Below are 21,368 nucleotides of genomic sequence, written 5' to 3'. Positions count from 1 at the left end.
TCTTTAGGAGGTGATAAGGGAAAATGAGGTCATAAAGGTGGGCCCTGATCCATGGTGACTTGTTTTTGTATAAGAAGAGGATATTAGGACCAGACATGCCCAGAAAGAAGGCCATGTGAGGACACAGGGAGAAGATGGCTGTCTACAAACCTCAGGAGAGAGGCCTCAGGAGAAATCAACCTTGCAAAAGCCTTTGTCTCACGCGTGAGAAAAAACCAATTCTGTTGTTTAAGCCCCCCAGTATGTGGAACTTCGTTATGGCAGCCCCAGGAAGTGAATACAGTGGCTCTTGATTATGGCTGACATGGCTCCCAGAAGGGCTCTAGCATGGAAATGGTTCATTTATGGAGACTACAACAAACAGAAGTTGATCCCATGGGAGGGTCCCAGTGGGGTGAACTTGTGAGTCCTGCATTTTTCCAATGTCTTCATCATTGCCAGGGGCAGCCCCAAGAACCTGGCTCTCTGCTTTCACTCCCATCGAGAAAGGAAATCTAACCATCATCTTCCCTGGCTTGGGTCAGGAGATTGACATTTCCCTAAATCTAAATGCGGCCTCCTGACTGGTATCTCCATCAGTGTGGCCAGCAGGGCCATTCAGTTCAAGTCAAAGTCATACCCTCAAGGTTTCCTGAACAATCCCTGAAAACCCAGAGACCCTGGGGAAGCTCTAACTGGCAGGAACTCTGCTTCCACAGTCCATTGAATTCTCCAGGCAAGAATTACGTCCACGGGCATGAGGAAATGTTTATACTATGATGCCAGGTGAGAAAAGCAAAAACCAAAGCAAAAAAATGGTTCTAATTTGTATAAATATGAAAAATTACCAGTATTTGAAGGAAGGGTAGGAAACCACATCATTAACCCATAACATGAGTGTTTTCACTTCGTTTTCTTTATATTTTTGTAATTTCTACAGTGCACCTGAGCCATGTATAATTAGAATTGCCTCATAACTATACAAGGGCTTCCCTCATAGCTCAGTTGGTAAAGAATCTGCCTGCAATGCAGGAGACCCTGGTTTGGTTCCTGGGTCGGGATGATCCGCTGAAGAAGGGATAGGCTACCCACTCCAGTATTCTTGGGTTTCCCTTGTGGCTCAGCTGGTAAAGAATCTGCCTGCAGTGTGGAAGACCTGGGTTCAATCTCTGGACTGGGAAGATCCCCTGGAGAAGGGAAAGGCAACCCACTCCAGTATCCTGGCCTGGAGAATTCCATGGACTGTATAGTCTATGGGGTTGCAAAGAGTCGGACAGGACTGAGCAAATTTCATTTTCACTTTTCCTATCTATCATCTATCTTTCTATCACCTGTCTTCTGTTATTTTTTTGTGTGAAAATCTGTATTGTTGCTTTATGTCTGTGTTTTAAATTTACATAAACAGTACCAGGCTACAGACTCCACTCCGTGCTTTACTTCTTTCACCACTGGGTTTAGATTCACACATCTTGTTGATCAAGATTTAGTTCATTGCTTTTCACTGCAGCATAACTCTTTGGTACTGCATACCTATTATGCTTTATTTATGCTTCCCCCAAGGTGTGGCTACTCAGGTTATCTTTCATTCCTTGTTGACACAGATAGTACTGAAGTTAATATCCCTGTACAGCCTATCTTACGGACCTTTGCAAAAATCTCTGGGTGGAGTTTGGGGTCACAGGATATATGGATACTTAATATTAATTGGGCTTCCCAGGTGGCACTAGTAGTAAAGAACTTGGCCTCCAACGTAGGAGACACAAGAGACGTGGGTTCAATCCCTGGGTCAGGAAGATCCCCTGGAGAAGGAAATGGCAACCTACTCTCTCCAGTATTCTTGCCTGGAGAATTCCATGGACAGAGGAGCCTTAGAGGCTACAGTCCATGGGGCAGCAAAGAGTCAGACATGACTGAGCGACAAAGCAATATGATTAATTGGCACTAGACCGCTGCGCCAGTGCATGAGGGCTCCTATTTCCCTAGGTCTCTGTCAACACTTGGTATTCTCCAAGTGTCTAATTTTGACAACTGGGCAAATACACAGAGGTATGTTATCAGGGTTGTTTGCCTTTCTTTAATTTAAACAAGTTTAAAGCTTCTCTTTCCCTGTGTTACCATTGAGGCTTCTTGTCTGGCCCTGTGTTACCATTGAGGCTTCTTGTCTGGGAACTGCCCTTTCCTATTTCTGATCCCCTCTCCTAGAGGGACTCTTGCTCTTTTATTGTTGACTTGTAGGAGGTCCTTCCTACTCTAAGTGCTAATCCCTGATCAGTTTAGAGGTCACACATAGCTTCTGTCATCATCTGTAGAACCCTTGACCTTGCCATTCCTAATTGCCTGGAAACCACCCCCGCACACCCCGATTTTGATATAATTGGACCTGTCCCTTCCCTCCCCACTGTTTGTGCTGTTAGGGGTTTTGTTCATCCCCAGCCTGGGTCACAGAGATACCTTCCTATTTTGTCCTCTGTTTGATTTTTAGTTTCACTTTTCACATTTGGTTTTTGAATCCATCTGGAATTGTTTTACACATTTCATCTACTTAGTCCCGGCACCTTCTTTTTAAGTTTGAAAGTTTTTGCTTACACAAAGGGTTCAATGGAGAGAACTATTAAAAAAGTTTCTGACCTATAAAATGCCCTCCCTCTAAATAGAAAGGAAGAAGGGACCGAATATTTTTGGAAGGCTCTGTGCTTTGGAACTTCTGAACTGTGGAGCCAGGGTCACATCCATGGACATCCTGCCTGGGAACAAATTGACCATCAGCACTGCACTAATGGGCAGCTGGGAAAGGGGAGGAATGAGCTGGGCTGAAGGTCAAGTTTAAGGTGGAAAGAAGGCCTGGCCATCAGGTGGGCCTCTCAAGAAGCCCTTGTTTTATGGATAAAATCTGATGATGATGCCAATGGCAGTGTTTAAATCATAGAAATCATCTGTGGACCACTTCAGAGGTGTCTGAGGTCAGCTTTGAAGGCAGTGCTGCTGATTGGCTGACACTGGTCTGTAATTAAAGCTGATGAAGACAAAGGATGTGCAATTGGTGCTGACGGCAAGGTGACTGTCATCAGCTTGGCTGTCTGTCCAGCCAGGGCGATGCATCTGGGCGAGGTGCTGCCTTATGTAAGATCCTCCTCCCCACTCTGTCAAGTGGATTTATTCTGCTCCTGACTGCTCTCCTCACCCCATCCCCATCCTCCTGCCATCATCCTAATCCAAGCCTGAGCACCATTTGTCCTGCAGGTGACAGATAACCCCAGTTGCCAGGTCTCCCTGCCCACAAGCTGTTCTCTACCTGCTCAATCCAGCCTCCAGGCAGCCAGGGTGAATCCAGAATGGTGAATACTGCTTGGTCTCTATCATTGTTTCCTAAATATCTGCATGGCGGATTCTCAACCACAGCTACACATTAGAATCATCTGGAACACTTAAAAAATACTGATAATTCCAACTCTACACATGGACATCACCAGATGGTCAACACCGAAATCAGATTGATTATATTCTTTGCAGCCAAAGATGGAGAAGCTCTATACAGTCAGCAAAAACAAGACTGGGAGCAGACTGCGGCTTGGATCATGAACTCCTTATTGCCAAATTCAGACTTAAATTGAAGAAAGTAGGGAAAACCACTAGACCATTGAGGTATGACCTAAGTCAAATCCCTTATGATTATACAGTGGAAGTGACAAATAGATTTAAGGGACTAGATCTGATAGACAGAGTGCCTGATGAACTATGGACAGAGGTTCGTGACACTGTACCGGAGACAGGGATCAAGACCATCCCCATGGAAAAGAAATGCAAAAAAGCAAAATGGCTGTCTGAGGAGGCCTTACAAATAGCTGGGAAAAGAAGAGAAGGGAAAAGCAAAGGAGAAAAGGAAAGATATTCCCATCTGAATGTAGAGTTCCAAAGAATAGCAAGGAGAGATAAGAAAGCCTTCCTCAGCGATCAATGCAAAGAAATAGAGGAAAACAATAGAATGGGAAAGACTAGAGATCTCTTCAAGAAAATTAGAGATACCAAGGGAACATTTCATGTAAAGATGGGCTCGATAAAGGAGAGAAATGGTATGGACCTAACAGAAGCAGAAGATATTAAGAAGAGGTGGCAAGAATACACAGAAGAACTGTACAAGAAAGATCTACACGACCCAGATAATCACGATGGTGTGATCACTCACCTAGAGCCAGACATCCTGGAATGTGAAGTCAAATGGGCCTTAGAAAGCATCACTACGAACAAAGCTAGTGGAGTTGATGGAATTCCAGTTGAGCTATTTCAAATCCTCGAAGATGATGCTGTGAAAGTGCTGCACTCGATATACCAGCAAATCTGGAAAACTCAGCAGTGGCCACAGGACTGGAAAAGGTCAGTTTTTATTCCAATCCCAAAGAAAGGCAATGCCAAAGAATGCTCAAAAGATCACACAATTGCACTCATCTCACACGCTAGTAAAGTAATGCTCAAAATTCTCCAAGCCAGGTTTCAGCAATATGTGAACTGTGAACTTCCAGATGTTCAAGCTGGTTTTAGAAAAGGCAGAGGAACCAGAGATCAAATTGCCAACATCTGCTGGATCATCGAAAAAGCAAGAGAGTTCTAGAAAAACATCTATTTCTGCTTTATTGACTATGCCAAAGCCTTTGACTGTGTGGATCACAATAAACTGTGGAAAATTCTGAAAGAGATGGGAATACCAGACCATCTGACCTGTCTCTTGAGAAACCTGTATGCAGGTCAGGAAGCAACAGTTAGAACTGGACATGGAACAACAGACTGGTTCCAAAAAGGAAAAGGAGTACGTCAAGTCTGTATATTGTCACCCTGCTTATTTAACTTATATGCAGAGTACAGCATGAGAAATGCTGGGCTGGAAGAAACACAAGCTGGAATCAATATTGCTGGGAGAAATATCAATAACCTCAGATATGCAGATGACACCACCCTTATGGCAGAAAGTGAGGAAGAACTAAAGAGCCTCTTGATGAAAGTGAAAGAGGAGAGTGAAAAACTTGGCTTAAAGCTCAACATTCAGAAAACTAAGATCATGACATCTGGTCCCATCACTTCATGGCAAATAGATTGGGAAACAGTGGAAACAGTGTCAGACTTTATTTTTCTGGGCTCCAAAATCACTACTGATGGTGATTGCAGCCATGAAATTAAAAGACACTTACTCCTTGGAAGGAAAGTTATGACCAACCTAGATAGCATATTTAAAAGCAGAGACATTACTTTGCCAACAGAGGTCCGTCTAGTCAAGGCTATGGTTTTTCCAGTGGTCATGTATGGATGTGAGAGTTGGACGGTGAAGAAAGCTGAGCGCCGAAGAATTGATGCTTTTGAACTGTGGTGTTGGAGAAGACTCTTGAGAGTCCCTTGGACTGCAAGGAGATCCAACCAGTCCATCCTAAAGGAGATCAGTCCTGGGTGTTCTTTGGAAGGACTGATGTTGAAGCTGAAACTCCAACACTTTGGCCACCTCATGCGAAGAGTTGACTCATTGGAAAAGACCCTAATGCTGGGAAGGATTGGGGGCAGGAGGAGAAGGGGACAACAGAGGATGAGATGGCTGGATGGCATCACTGACTCGATGAACATGGGTTTGGGTGAACTCCAGGAGTTGGTGATGGGCAGGGAGGCCTGGCATGCTGCGATTCATGGGGTCGCAAAGAGTCGGACACGACTGAGCGACTGAACTGAACTGAACTGATAATTCCAACTGCTTCTCCTCCCCCACCAACCCCGTCCCCACTGATTCAGAATCTTGGTGATGGTGGGGACAGGTCCCAAGCATTAATCATTTATCTTACGCACCCTTCCCCCTGACCCACGGATCTCATGTTTCTGGAGCTGAGAACCCCTGATCTATAGGATCAAAGGCAAGTTTTCTAGCAGAGCATTTAAGGTCTAGTAGGGTCTACCAGGCATTTACTGAAGAAATATCAGATGCCTGACACAAAGGCCTGGCATGCAATTGCTATTTGTAGTTAGTATGTGAATATGCATTCTGTTTCCTGCTACTAAGTGTGTCCAGGCCCTTTTGTAATCTACCAGAAGCCCTACCACCCCAGAACTGGCATTGCATGACTCCTCCTAGGGGTCTCAGGGCCACCCTGTGCTCACCCTAGGGGGCAGTAGTCAGGGACTCAGCATCACATCCACCTAGTTTCTGGGTACCTCCAACCATACATCCAAGCCTGGCGTCAAAACCCACCTGTACTTCTTGTCATCAGCTATGCAACACCTTGACTTTGGCTCAGGGAGACTGATTTGGGACTTCTGGCCTCCACAGCTAGAAGAGAGTAGATTTCTATTGTTTTAAGCCACCCAGTTTGTGTTAATTTGTTACAGCAGTCCCAGGAAAGGCACACACTCCCCATTCCTCAAGTCTGTGTTACCACTTTGCTGACTTGCATCCCCTTCAGACTCCCTGAGGTCCCACCTGCTGAAACTCATCCACCTGTCTGCACCTTTGTCATCCCTGCCCATGGCCTGTCCTCCGCTGTGACACACGTGTAATAAAACTCTGCAAGCATTGTGATATACTCTCACAATAACCCTAGGAGGAGGCTCTGTTATCATCCTCCATACACAGATGAGGAACAGAGGTCCAGAGAAATCCCAGCTCAGGCAGCATTATCAGCAGAGAGCAGGGACTCAAATCCAGGTCCTCTGATGACAAATCCTGAGCCCTCAACCTCCTTCCAGGCTTATTAAGTGCTACAAGCAGAGCTCCTAAAGTTGTGGCTCTCTTGCCGGGGAGCAGGGTAGGAAGATCCATGGAGTGATTGCCCTGGCCTCTCACTCAGCACGCAGAAGCATCAGGCAGCTGGGAGCCCAGGAGCACGTGGTGATGAGCAGGTCTGCTCTCCAGGCCGACAAGAACCAGTGTCCATCTCAGTGCCGGGGAGAGTGGCCTCCAGGCACCGTGCCACGGGCTTGATGCAGGATTCCTCAGGTCAATAAGGGGGATAGCTGTGCCTGCTCTGATCACTAGCTTCTACCCTAAATCGGTTCCCCCAAATAATGTGCTTGAGGAATTCGAAAAGACCACGCCCACAATCATTTAGACCCGTTGTTGTTGTTGTCATTGAGTTACTCAGTCGTGTCCAGCTCTTTGCAATCCCATGCACTGTAGCCTGCCAGGCTCCTCTGTCCATAGGGATTTCCAGGCAAGAATACTGGAGTGGGTAGCCATTTCCTACTCCAGGGCATCTTCCCAATTCAGATATCAAACCAGCATCTCTTGAAGTGAAAGCAGATTCTTTACCTCTGAGTTACCAGGGAAGCCCTTAGAGCCCTTGATGGTATCATTTTCAAGCCTGTATTAGCACTTTCACCCTCTGCATGGAAGACATTGGTGAAGCTGGGTGACTCTTGGTGGATAATGTAGAGTCCAGTGGTCAGGAATGCACACCCTGGATGTGCAAGGGTTTCAGTTCCACCTTTGCCACTCATTATGTTAGCTGGGCAACCCTGGCTAAGTGACTTAACCTTCCTGTGCACCCATCTGTCCATCTGTAAAATGAGGCCATAATGGCACTTGCCACATAGGGCTGGTGGGGGATTAAATGAATTACAATACGTACAGAGCATAGTAATTCTTGATCAATGTCAGCTCTGACTGTCAGTCTGGCTGGTTTCCTACTCTATTAGTGTCCTCTGGCTGCTGTAACAAATTATCAGATGCGGTGGCTTGAAACAACAGAAATGCATGCTCTCGCGGTTCTGGAGGCCAGAGTCTGAAATCGGTGTCACTGGTGTTAGCAGGGCTACTTTCAAGTGTGTCCTGTGCCCATCATGGGTCCTTGACAGATGTTACCCCTCACTCAGCCATTCATCTGGTTGTGACCAGACCTCGGGCTACACAACTGGATACAACATGGCTTAGGGCCTGGCCTGAAGGCTTTGGTTGCCTTGTTCTGGAGACAGACACAGAGGTTCACCTTCATAGACCCATCGTCTTGGCCTGTACAAGGGGGTGGGCTCTAAGGATTGGGTGTATAATGATGAGCTTGCCCACTTCTGGGGGCCCTGAGACCCTTGCGCTTAGAGGACTCCAAGCAAAGGCTTGTTGACCGCCTGGCAGAGTTGCATTTAGGGGATTCACAGGGTGCGTGGGGGGTCCTCTGCCTACATTGAGATGGACCATGTCCTCACAAGCTTCTTGCTTTCCAGGAGACCCCACTGCCAGCTTTTCATGACGGGCTACGTTGACCCAGTGGGCTCCTGCAAAGAGGGCCCTGCAGTTGGAATTCCTCCCTGGGCTCCTCCAGACCACCTCTCTCTATTCCCTGAATGGCTACAAACATTGCCCAGCAAGGTCAAGGTCAAGGTCAGGTGGTCCCTCTCTGATGTGGGACCCACATCTCTCTCCAGCTCTAGCCCCAAATGCCAAAGGCAGTGACACGTCCTGAGCTTGATGCCTCCCAGGGAATGGATCAGACACCTGCCTTCCAGGCCTTCCCAGCCCTGTCTTTCTTTGCCAGCCCCTGTACTTCTCCCTGAACTGCTGCAAGCCCTGAAACCTGTACCTGTAAAGAGTGATTCCCCCAGTCCTCCTGTGACACCTGTACCCTGACGCCTCTGAGAGGAATCAGCCAGTCTGGATGCTCTAAGACTGGCAAGCACACGTGTATCGCTTGTGCCTGATGGGGCCCGGCTCTGCGGGTAGGGGCACCACTTCTGCCCCTGAGCCTTCAGACAAGGCTGTGCCCTCCTTCACCTTACCCCCTGCTCCTGACCAGGCTCTCGGCATCCCAGGGGCTGACTTCTCTATGAGAGCATCCTGATAGCGCAAATGGAAGCATCCGCACATGTGGTGACAGTCTTAGCATACGGCTCTTGCAGGAGGGACATTACGGCTTTCAGAGTCCTCCTCTGCCCTGGCTCATCACAGCAGGGTGACCCGGCATGAACAATGATGCCAGAAACCTCTCAGGCTCCTGGGGTTTCCAGCCAGGTGAGCGCCCAGCTGGAACTGAGTCGGTTGGATTGAAGGTGACCCCCTAACACATCTTCTAATCCATCAGAAACTGGGTTATTGTGAAAGGAGTGTGCAACCTGTAAAAACCGTGAAGGGAGAGGAAGGGCAGAAGTCTGTGGCTGTGACTGTGTTCTTACAGATTCTCACCAGCTCCCAGGCCTCGGGCAAGTCTCCCAAGCCTGCTGAGCCTGACTTCCCTCCTTGAGAAGCAGCCTAGGGCCCTGGTCAGGGAAGGACACAAACTTTCTGGCTCTTCCCCTTCCGGACACTAGGCAGCATGCATTTCTCCTTAGGTGAGGTGTGGCTGTGTCATTTTCACTCATGGGAGTTTGCCTGGAACACACATTACTGCCACGCCAAGGTCTTAACTGCAGGTGTGAGACTTGCCACATTCCCTCCACCTGCCACGGGGCAGTTATTCCAGAGGGAGAGGGCTCTGCCAATCATCATCCCTAAAGCTCTGGGGCAGAAAGTGAAGTCATTCAGTCATGTCCGACTCTTTGCAACCCCATGGTCTGTGGCCTACTAGGCTCCTCCACCCATGGGATTTTCCAGGCAAGAGTACTGGAGTGGGTTGCCATTTCCTTCTCCAGGGGATCTTCCCGACCCAGGATCAAACCCAGCTCTCCCTCATTGCAGGCAGAATGCTTTACCATCTGAGCCACCATATGCTAGAAAAAAAAAAAAACCTCTGGGGCAGAATCTCCGCTTAATCTATAGGAAGATGGGGAGCTGTGAGCTGCGAGAGAAACGATTGGAAGAGAATTTTCCGCACAATAACGAATATTTTACTGACACCCAGCTCTGTTGGCTTGGAGCCAAACTGGGAAAAGCCATTGAAGGTTTGAAGTCAGTTGAACAGACAACTTGTTATGCTCTGAGCACAGCTGGACAAACGTGCCCCGAGGATGGAGTAGATGGATGTGGATTCCCTGGTCCATGGCCTCCCCGTGTCACTTATGTTTCAGAGATACAGTGGCTGTAGCTAAGTCAGGATGCTTTACAAGTTACACAGTGGGGCAGCCCTTAACTCTGAGTCTGAGAAGACAGAGCAGGAGACGGAGGGTGCAGAAGAGGGAGAGGGGGTGGGGCGGAGCCACCAGTTTGAATGATGACTTGGAACCTTGGGCTGACCCCGTGTACTCCTCAAACCTCAGCTTCTCTGTAGGATGGAGAGGATGAGAAACCTCAGTTCAGGTCTGCCTGAGGGCGTTGTGAAGTCATAAAACCCCATGCCAGGGGCCTGGTGCAGAGTAACTGCTCTACAGCTGGGCGTGCAGGAGTTCCCATCATGTGGACCTGCCTGCAGCAGAGTCTCTGATATGTGCTGGGCTTGGTGCTTGTTAATGAACAGGAAGGAAGACTATTAATGGAGGGGCTGGGGAGGGTTGAATTAAGCCCCCCAAATGGAGGGTGGGTTCTTGCTCAGAGGTTTCTGATGGGGAGTCTCACCTTCACCAGTGGTGTCACCTGCTCTCTGGGCAGCGGGGAGTCCTGGTGGGTCTTAGAGCAGGGAAGCCTAATCCTCCCTCCTGGAGTGCAGCTGGGCCCCTTGCTCTGTGGGGAACACTTGTAAAGTCCATGTCTTTTGTGTTCCTGGCCCTGGAGAGCTCTCTGATATCATTTATCGTCTCTCTTGTCTTGTGCTCCTTTGGTTCCAGCCACACTGGCCTCCTTACACAAAAAGAACTTGTATCTGTTCCCTGAGTTATCGTTCTCCTGTCAATGGTGGTCACCCTTGGGACAATGACCCCCATTAGCTGCGGTGATGCTGAAGACAATGAGGATGCTACAGGCATGGCAGGGTGGCATGGGCACTGGAACCATGACACGGACCTTGTCTCACACCAGGGCAAGTGCATTGCAGGTCTGAGATTCTCACCGAGGTTTCCCTGTAGACCTTCAGTGATGCGAATCAGCCCCATGACAGCCCTTAGCACTCAGGGCCAACTCCCAAAAGATACAGGGGGGAGAAAGAGGATTAGAGTTTGGGCCAAAGCACATTTCTCCCATTCTCAGGCCAACAGAGTTTCCACTGGGGAAAGGATCAGCCTCTGCATTATGAGTCATCTCATGACCAAGAGCCCCCTTGTCAGTCTCACCTGAATGAATGGGAAGAGGAGGCCGACGGTGAAGTTGGAGAGCCAGTTGACGGTGCCCACCACGGTGAAGGCAGCTGGCCGCTGGGCTTGCTGGAAGAGCTCACTGGTCAGGATGAAGGGAATGCCACCTGCAACCAGAGCCAGGGTGTGGGTTAATCACCCCAGGGAGGTCTGGCCGCCAACACCCATCTCTGTTTGGCAGGGGAGCCCCTCCTGGTAAGAGGTGGCTCTGCCTGGGAGAGGAACACCTTTGGGTGTGAGTGTTGGAATTATAGCCTGTAACCCCTAAAGATACACAAACCATTTCTCTGACCTGGTCCTCCCCAATGAGAGATGATTCATCTTCTAGGCTCTCCCGTCTCAGTTTGGGAAACACTAGGTTGGACTTTCCAGGTGGCACTAGGGGTAAAGAACCCACCTGCCAATACATGAGACATGAGAGACTCGGGTCCGATCTCTGGGTTGGGAAGATCCCCTGGAGGAGGGCATGGCAACCCACTCCAGTATTCTTGCCTGGAGAATCCCATGGATAGAGGAGCCTGGCAGGCTACAGTCCATGGGGTCACAAAGAGTCGGACATGACTGAAGTGCTTAGCACAGATGCACAGGCTGGAGTCACTCATTCCATCAAGATTCAGTGATTATTGGCTGTGCTGGGGCTGGCCCCACAGTCCAGGAGGAGAGTGGTCGTGCCCCTGCCCTCCTGAGACGCTCTCATCTGGTGGGGGAGAAAGGATGACTTGTTTATTACAAAGGAAGTGAGGGAATACTAACTAATGCAGCATATGATAAGGGCTGGAGGAAATGCTCAAGGCAATGGAGTGGGTGGAGATCCACGCTAGCAGTGGAGGGGGAGAGCTCTCTGGGCAGGTAATGGTGGAGATGCGGCTCAAAGGAGAAGACACGGCTTGTGAAGATTTGGGACGATCATGCCGATGGAAGGACGAAAGGGCAGAGACTCTGAGGGTTGAAAAGGATTGAGAATATTCCTGAGAGTCCCTTGGACTGCAAGGAGATCAAACCAGTTAATCCTAAAGGAAATCAACCCTGAATATTTGCTACTGGAAGGACTGACGCTGAAGCTCCAAATACTTTGGCCACCTGATGCAAAGAGCCTACTCATTGGAAAAGACCCTGATGCTGGGAAAGATTGAAGGCAGGAGGAGAAGGGGATGACCCAGGATGAGACAGTTGGATGGCACCACTGACTCAATGGACATGAGTTTCAGCAAGCTCCAGGAGATAGTGATGGACAGGGAGGCCTGGCGTGCTACAGTCCATGGGGTCACAAAGGCTCGGACACGACTGAAAGACTGAAAAACAACAAGGTCTATAACAGAGGCCATCCTGTTTGGACATCTGAGGGAGGGTATAGAGGAAGGGGATGGGATGGCAAAGGTGAGCAGGGCCAATTAAGCAGCCTCTGAAGATCAAGGAGAGGGTTGCCATTGAGGAAAACCGATGAGGGGTTTAAAGGAGGGGCTGATGTGATCAATTTGCATTTCATAGAGACCACTGCTGTTTGGAGAAAGGACTGGAGGATGCAGAGGTTGATGCAGGAGGCTGTTGGGGCTGGCAGGAGCAGACAATGGTGGTCTAGAGGGTTCGGATGGCGGCAGTGGGGATGGATGGAAGGGGCTGATTTGGGTAGTTGCCACACCATGGATGCAAAGCTTTCAGGGTGAGTGTTGCACCCTGAAACCACGGCACTCATCGTCAGGTTCAACCAAGCAACCCAGGGTCACACAGCCAGGATCAGCTCAAGTCTGTGTCTCTCCAGAGCTTTCACCATGACTGCCCCAGCATGCTGCCAGCAAGCCTTGGACTCTGCACCTCAAAAATGACTCAGAATGGACCACCCATGACCCATGCCCCGCCCCTACCTGCTAGACTGTGAGCCCTCTAGGAAAGCTGGCATCTCCATTGGCCTGGCAGAGTAGACGGGTGACTGATATTTACATACTTGAAGTAAATGCTCAACATTTGATTTTGAAAAGGTTTGATATACTGTTTGCTACAAAAAAGTGGATTCTTTATCTTAAAGGTGTCTATCAAAATGATGTGCAGGAACAATGGTTGCACACTGAAATGTGTTACAACCAGCTGTAGGTCTATGGAGCACGTGTGACTGTGTTGGCAAGTGTGTCACACACCCACTGCCGCGAGCCTTGCTGCACATCCCAGGGGGCAGTTCACAGCTCTGCTGAAGCCTGAACAGGGCCGAGGGCTGGTGTTTCACCTTCCTGACTCCCCTAGGTGTGTTTTGGAAGCATCTGTAGATAATTTATTAACACTTCTGCCACCTGTTTATTAGTTTACAGTGGAACAGAATATTGACAAACCTGCCTCCCTGCACTTTCTTTGTTGTTCAGGGCTGAGGCCATGACTTGTTTACTTGTTACGGTGCCTCCTCCCAGCACAGGACCTAGGACACACACAGGATACTCTGTAAAGGATTGCAGGATCAACACACAGGACACATGCATAGGATACTCTGTAAAGATTTGCAGGATCAGTGGTTAAGACACCCAGGGTTCACAGGACATCTACATCATGTGTCCTCTCTCTTTCCTTCTCAGGCCGTCTGGCCACCCCCTCAGGACAAATATAAGCAACCATGAGAATCCTGCACAGCCCACTGGGCCAATGGGATTTCATTTCCATTATTTCCTTAGAACCCCACAGCCAGAGAAGGTGATGAGACATAGTGGTAGGGCTAGGGCTCTGGTGTCAGTAAGAACAGGTGGAAGTCTTGAGTCCACCAGATCCCTCTAGAATGCAGATCTATCACTAGTGTGGTATGATAGAGGGGACTTACTACTGGGGAGGGGTGTTGTGGGGATTAAATGAACTACTGTGTGCAATCACTTAGTATAAGTCTGCTCCATGAGAGGTACTCAATAAATGTTAATTATTCAATAATCATTAGCTACTACAATAATAGTTTTAAACTCCTCTGCATTATTTCCCCCCATTTTATGAGCTAACTGTAACTCAAAGAAGGGGTGTGACAAGCCCAAGGTCTATTGACAGGAGTGATGATGGCGATGGTGATGATAGTGGTGATGGTGATGGTGAGTGATGGTGATGATAGTGGTGATGGTGATGGTGATGATAGTGGTGATGGTGATGGTGATGATAGTGGTGATGGTGATGACAGTGGTGAAGGTGATGGTGATGATACTGATGGTGATGACAGTGGTGAAGGTGATGGTGACGATGGTGATGGTGGTGGTGGTGATGATGATAATGATGCCAGTGATAATGATGGTGATGGTGGTGGTGATGATGCTAGCAAGGATGGTGATAATGACAGTGATCATGATAGAAATGATGGTGATAATGATGAACGTAGAGATAATGGTGTTGCTGCAGCTGCTGAATGATGGTGGTGGTAACTGTGGCAGGCATTGGGAAAAGCATTTGATGTGCATTATTTCACTTAATTATCACTACTATGTGGTGGTAGGCTTCCCTGGTGGCTCAGATGGTAAAGCATCTGCCTGCAATGCGGGAGACCCAGATTCAATCCTTGGGTCGGGAAGATCCCCTGGAGGAGGAAATGGCAACCCACTCCAGTATTCTTGCTTGGGAAATCCCATGGACGGAGGAGTCAGGTGAGCTACAGTCCATAGGGTCGCAAAGTGTCGGACATGAGTGGTCTACTTCACTTTCACTTTTTCTTTGCTCCATATGTGGTAGTATCACACGATAGTTAGGGCGTGGCCGGGAGTATCACACAGTGGTTAATGCATGGGATGGGATGTATGCATGGTTAAGAGCACTGGGCGGCACATGGCACTCAGCTCCTGTGTCTCTGGCTCCGCTCTTGCGACAACCAAGTTTTCTTGGACAACTGCAACCCTGGTGTCCACCACGAGGAGCCGTCTGACACAGGTCTAGTCTCACAACCTTTCTCCTGCAGGAGACAAGCCTGATTTCAATTCCCACATCTCTATCTACTGGTTATGTGACCAAGTGAGTGAGTGAAAGTCACTCAGCCGTGTCCGACTCTTTGTGACCCCATGGACTGTAGTCCCGCCAGGCTCCTCTGTCCATGGGACTCTCCAGGCAAGAGTACTGGAGGTAAGCGCATCTATGGCTCTCAGTTTTCACATCTATGAGATGATGATAGACTAGTTCCTACCCCTTAGCGTTGTTGTGAGGATCAGACGCAGCAAGCTTAGTGATGTGTGTCTGTCCGGTTATTTATGCTCCTGGCAAGCTTCCCCAAACATTTTCTTTAGTCCTTTCCTCCTCCTCTGCTGTTCCTAGCTCTTGCCAGGTACCTAAGAAAAATCTCAATTTCTCCATAAAAGAAATCAAAGGCAGCTGTCCATAATTTATGATTCATATTCATTAAAATCCTTCAATGGAACCACTATCGTCAATTTCAAAAGCCGCTTAAAAGGCCTAGGAATCCCTTTAAAAATCTCCATCAGTGTGTCCATAAATCACATAATCCTTTAAACACATTTTCCCCCGGAGTGCCAGCTTTGAAAAATAGCTTATTGAAATTTTTAAATCAAATATAATCATTTTGAAAATTCTTTATGGCTATTCTGCTGTGTTTTTCACTAAGCTTAATCTTGTTTGTCCATTTGCTCACCCATTTTCATCCAATGTTTATGTACCAAGTCCTTTGCTGAGTATTTTCAGAATCTACTAGTTCACATCCTAATCCTCCACTGGACACGTGAGGAGACCAGGGCACAGAGTAGCAGAATGGCTTGCTCAAGGCAGCACAAGCTGTAAATGATAGTGCATGCCAAGTCATGTCTGACTCTGTGTGACCACATGGACTGGAGCCCCCCAGGTTCCTCTGTCCATGGGATTCTCCAGGCAAGAATACTGGAGTGGGTTGCCATGCCCTCCTCCAGGGGATCTTCTCGACCCAGGGATAGAACCCACATCTCTTATGTCTCCTGCATTGGCAGGCGGGTTCTTTACCACTAGTGCCACCTGGGAAGTCAGATCTGGTCCCCAAACCAAGAGCTTCTGGTTTGGGGAAACGATTCTCTCCCTTACTCTTTCCCTAGGAGATGTTGGAGGATAAAGACAGGGTTTCCAAAGAGGTTTGTTTTATGATGATAAGCACAGCCTGCTGCTTGAGGACAGGGAGCTGGCACCAGAGCCCAGTCGATGCAGGAAGGAGGCTGAATGCTTGGGAAGCTACTTAGCTTTGAGGCTGCCTGTTCAGCCAAATGGGATAAGCAGGGCTGTCCTTTTGTCTCTGGGGAGCTTGGATGCCCACCCCATCGTAGCCCTTGCAGAGGCTCGTCCCATCCTGACTCAATGGGCGCCTCTGGCTCTGCAAACTGCAAGGTGGGAGGTTTTGGTCCTCCTCTAAGCTTCAGTTTTCCCAGCTATAACCTGAGCACCGGGATGAGCTATTTGAAACCTCAGTAAAACCTGTTGACTTAGCACATGTAAATTATGACATGCCAAGGCGCCCAGGCTAACAGCTAAGAGCACTGATTTTGGAGTCAGATAAACTCTCCACTTCCAGCCTGTGTGTGTGACCACAGGCAAGCCATATGGCTCTAAATTTTCCTGTCCATAAAATGAGGATAGAGCCATAGTTCCTACCTCTCAGCATCATGTGGTGATTAAATGAGACAGGGTTGAGGACTTCCCTGGTGGTTCAGTTGATTAGAGAATCTGCATTGTAAAGTGGGGGACTCAGGTTCGATCCCTGGTTGGGGAAGTAAGATCCCACATGCCTCGGAGCAACAAGAGAGGATCTGTGCACTGCAGTGAAAGATCCCACAGGACGCAGCGATGATTTTGCCTGCTTCAACTAAGACCCGAGCAACCAAATACATACTTACAAAAATGAAAAAAAAAATGAGACAGTGCTTAGCAATGTGTACAATACATAGCAAAGGCTCAATCATATCGACTGCTATAGCTCTTCTTCTCATCATCCATTCACTTAATATATGTTCATTGTGTATTGACTATGAGCCAGATGCTGTGGGCTTCCCTGGTAGCTCAGCTGGTAAAGAATCCACCTGCAATGCAGCAGACCCTGGTTCAATTCCTGGGTTGGGAAGATCCCCTGGAGAAGGGGTAGGATACCCATTCCAGTATTGTTGGGCTTCCCTGGTGGTTCAGCTAGTAAAGAATCCGCCTGCAATGCAGGAGACCTGGGTTCTATCCCTGGGTCGGGAAGATCCCCTGGAAGAGGGCATGGCACCCACTCCAGTATTCTTGCTTGGAGAATCCCATGGACAGGGGAGCCTTGTGAGTTACAGTCCATGGGGTCGCAAAGAGTCGGACATGACTGAGCAAATAAGCACAGCAGTGCAGCACAGATGCTGGGATGCCGATGGTAAGAGGCAGGTTTAACTTCTGATTTCAAGGAGCTGCCAGCATCTGGGGACCCCCTAAGTCAAGAAAGCCAAAGCCATCACAAGACTAACGTTCTCCTGGACCATGCCTCTTCTGAGCAATTTTAACCATATAGATAGTTCATGCATTAAGTACTTCCTGTGTGCCAGGCTCTGGAAAAGTTTTCCCTTTGTGGAGTTTTAAATTATTTCAGAAATCAAATGATAAATTCCATAGGGATATGGCATCAGACATGGTTGATCATGGGTATGGAGGAATTACAAGTCACCAGGAGTCGCTGGTCTGAACTGAAGGAACAAAGGCAGTTTGCGCCTTTTGTATCCAGAGACGCTGCAACATTGAATACCACCTGGGGACTTTCCTGGTGGTCGAGTGGCTAAGACTCTGTGCTCCCAGGGCAGGGGGTGTGGGTCCAATCCCTGGTCAGGGAACCAGATATACCACAACTGAGAGTTTGCATTCTGCAGCTAAAGATGCTATGTGCTGCAACTAAGACCCGGCACAGCCAAATAAATAAATAAAATAAAATATTAAAAAGTCAGGTACCACCTGTCCAGCCCCACCCCCATCTGCCAGATGGGGAGACTGAGGCCAGAGAGGTGAAGTGTGAGTCTCCATGTTTCAGGATTTCCAAACTAGCCTGTCTGCTCTAGTCAATTCCTTCCTAGGAATTCCTAGCTCCTGCACATGCTGACTGTTCCCACTGCTGGGAACGCCCCTGGCTTTGGACACACTTCAGGTCACAAGGGATGTAGCAGTTAGTTTATCATGGACTTGGCTCCCAGTAGGTGATAATATATAAGGCATGCCACCTTTCTCCCCTTTCTCCCAGCCTAATTACAGCCCAAGGAGTTAGCCAGCAGAGTCCCTGACCCCAGCCTGTGTTCTCGCTTGCACAGAGCATATCTCCTAAGGAGAAGGAAGAGAGGCTCCTCTAGGAGAGAAAAGTGAGACTCAGGTGTGAATTGAACTAGACAGAAGGAAGAGGTCCTGTCCCCACCACCTATTCCTCCCATGGATGGTGTCATTGTCTTTTCATTCCTTTATTCTTTCCTTGCTTATTATATTCTTTGAGGGCAGATATCTTGTTTCTTTTCCTCCTTGTAGCAACCTGCATCTATTAATAGATGTTTATGCTCAATAGATGCTTGTGGAATGGATGACTAGACAGGAAATGATGACAGTTAAACAGGTCTTGTAAGTGTGAGTGGAAATTTACTCTGCGGATGGAGGGCTAACCAGGTCCTGGGGCCAGCATAGGGTAGAATACGGGAGAGGGTCTAGAGGATGCTGTTTGGGGGGAATCCAGCTCTGGATGGGGGAGACAGGATAGAAGAGGAATCATCTGGAGGGTCCACTGGGCAGATCCCATGGTCTAGATCACTATGTGAGGGGGTTTGGAGTTTGCAGGTGGAAGGTGCAGTGGCCAGCCGAAAGCCTTTGGCAGGAGAGAGCCATCATCAGATTTGTGATGGGAAAGTATCGCCGGGCATCAAGTAGAGCTTGCACTGGTGAAGGGAGAGTGTGGAGGCAGATAAGGACGCTGGTTAGGACATGATCACTGAGAACTTGAGAAAAAAAACTGGAAAAATGTTTGTGTAAAAGCACTTCATGGCTTTCAGCATCATTAACGACCGTCTTCTGTGATTCTCACCGGAATTTGCATGGGAGCAATCATAGCCTTAGCCAGCTTCTTGAACTGCGCTCCACTGAAACACAGAGTGAGTCCCCTCTTGACTACCAATTAGTGTGTTTTGATAAAAACTTTATTCCAGTGGAATTTCTTTCATCTGGACTGTTAAGAAGACCCATTCTTCAGTTTGAAGGTTTCTGTACTGGAGTTTCTGGGGGAGGGGATGTTGCTGAAGCATTTCAGGAGAAAAAAGGCCATGTAAGGCCACATGGACTCTGCTAATTCTAATTAAAAATGAGGAGATGCACACTCTAATGAGCGCAGGCAGCTAATTAGCAGGTAGGAAAACATAGTTCAAATCTATCAGGACCAGCTCACGATGATGTGTTCTGTTTGATGGGTTCACACCCTCGGAGGATGCTATGAAGCTTGGTCAGGAGTTTATATTTCCACAAAGTCAGAGATCAGAGGTCTCCATAGTCAGCTCTCCTGGGCACATTTCAACATCCTTCCTTTGGATGAGCACTGGAAGGGCTGTTGAAGCAGACATGCATGGGTGCCTGGATAAGGAAGGGTCTTTGGTTCGAGTGCTGCAGTTGAAGGCAGCCTGGATAGTGCCAAGGCAGTCACTTCCTCAGCCTGGGTCTTGGCAGAGTGATTTTGTATGTTCATTCAGTGTGCACAAATGACTGAGTTCTTGGCTCTGAGCTGAGGCAGTGCTGGGCACTGGGGAGATAGTTCCGACAGAGTGATGGTCCCCGGGCTAGATGGCATCTTAGATCCTGCGGGTTCACGGTGCTGTCTGTCTCAAGATCCCAGAATGCTGAAGCACATGCGGTTGGTGGTCCACCCTTATTCCAGGCCCCCACTCCCATCTCAAGGCAGCTGGCCCAGCACCCTCTTGCCAGCTGCAACCCTGGCACATGGCTTTGTCTGGCTCTTCATCAGCCAGAGGGCTGAGGATTTGACACCTCTTTCTCCCCAGACTGACTGCAGGGAGTTGGGGTGAATACTTCTGAGGAGATGACTCTAAAATGTATATTTCCTATAGCTTTTCAGACTTCCCCAGTAGGATTCTGCTCTGGTTGCCTGGAGAAGTAATATGCTCAGGGATTTTACCTTCCTTGGGTTGGGAAGATCCCCTGGAGGAGGGCATGGCCACCCACTCCAGTGTTCTTGCCTGGAGAATCCCATGGACAGAGGAGTCTGGAAGGCTACAGTTCCTAGGGTCGCACAGAGTTAGACACGACTGAGCAACTTAACATGCAGCAAGAACGTCTCTTCCTTCCACTTCCTTTCTTTCCTTCATCAGGTGCCCACTTTCAGGCGTTTCCTGGGATCAACCCCCAAATATTAATAAACTACTTTCCTCGAGTCCTTGACTTAGCATCTCTTTGTGGGGAAACCCATCCTTGTTTTTCAAAGTCCTACATCGCCCAAGACTGAAGCCCAGGCCAGCCTGCTCTTTCCTGAACAGCAGTTGAGTTATAATCTAGACTCCTGGGCCACTAGCTTGTCCCAGCTTTGCAAACAGAATATCCTGCATTTCAGAAACCCCGGGGGTGGTTGGTCACTGCAGTGGCATATCAACTTATCTCCTGACTGAGTGGCAGAGGTTATTGTGTTTATGAGATGCGGGGAAAGAGAAAATTCAAGTTGTCAGTATTTCCGGACGAATCGAATTGATCTACAAAAGAACTGAGCAGCAGCAGAAGAGACCGTGGAAGGGCTTTCAAATGTGGGTTTGGAGAGGGCAGGGGCTGGGCTTTGTGGAGACTCAATACATGAGCGGTGCTGAGAGTAAGAAAGACGGAGAATGACGTTTTCAGCATACCCTACTGCCTGCTGCCAGTGGTGCCCTTGTGCCTGGCTACATGGTAGAATTTAAACCACTGCTTCTCTTTGGCTATAAGAAAGACATTTATGTAAATGAGACTTGGCCGAGGCTGACTTATGGTGGGCAGGCATTTTCAGATTCATCAGGAGTTTTCCTTTGCTTTTGCTTTGTTCATCTTCGAGGGTGGCCATGTCGTGCCCCATAGATCAATGGGTGGGGAGACCATATGATGTGTTTTCAGAGACTTGGGGGCTGCTCTTGATAGTGACATCTGGATACCCAGGGCAAGCTGAGACTGTCCCGGGCAAACCACTGAGGAAGGAATCTGGCTCAAGGCGAAAACTCTCAACTGAGGTCCCACAGCTGGTCAGGCAGTGGCAGAGGAGGGATTCAAACCCAGGTCTACTGGACCTCCTTCCATAGACCCTCTCAGTCAATGAGAACAGCTTAAATATAATAATACCTACCATG

At 48.5% G+C, this 21,368-nt stretch overlaps 1 protein-coding gene across 3 annotated transcripts in view; it reads right to left on the bottom strand.

The window, feature by feature from the left end:
* The window catches only part of SLC2A9 (solute carrier family 2 member 9), a 203,679-nt gene that overhangs the window by 16,989 nt on the left and 165,322 nt on the right, over window positions 1-21,368 (bottom strand). For all 3 annotated transcript variants that reach the window (XR_014053398.1, XM_081489056.1, XM_081489147.1), the window contains one exon: window positions 11,074-11,201. Coding sequence is in view for 2 of the 3 variants with exons in the window: in XM_081489056.1 (XP_081345182.1) it covers window positions 11,074-11,201 (128 nt within the window). In the remaining variant the exon portion in view is untranslated. The remainder of the gene's footprint in view (window positions 1-11,073; window positions 11,202-21,368) is intronic.

The sequence above is a fragment of the Giraffa tippelskirchi genome, chromosome 1 (assembly GCF_054371585.1).
Source record: "Giraffa tippelskirchi isolate mGirTip1 chromosome 1, T2T-mGirTip1v1.2.pri, whole genome shotgun sequence".
Classification (NCBI taxonomy): domain Eukaryota; kingdom Metazoa; phylum Chordata; class Mammalia; order Artiodactyla; family Giraffidae; genus Giraffa; species Giraffa tippelskirchi.
Note: the sequence above shows the minus strand (reverse complement) of the source record. Positions and strands in the feature narration are given on the sequence as shown.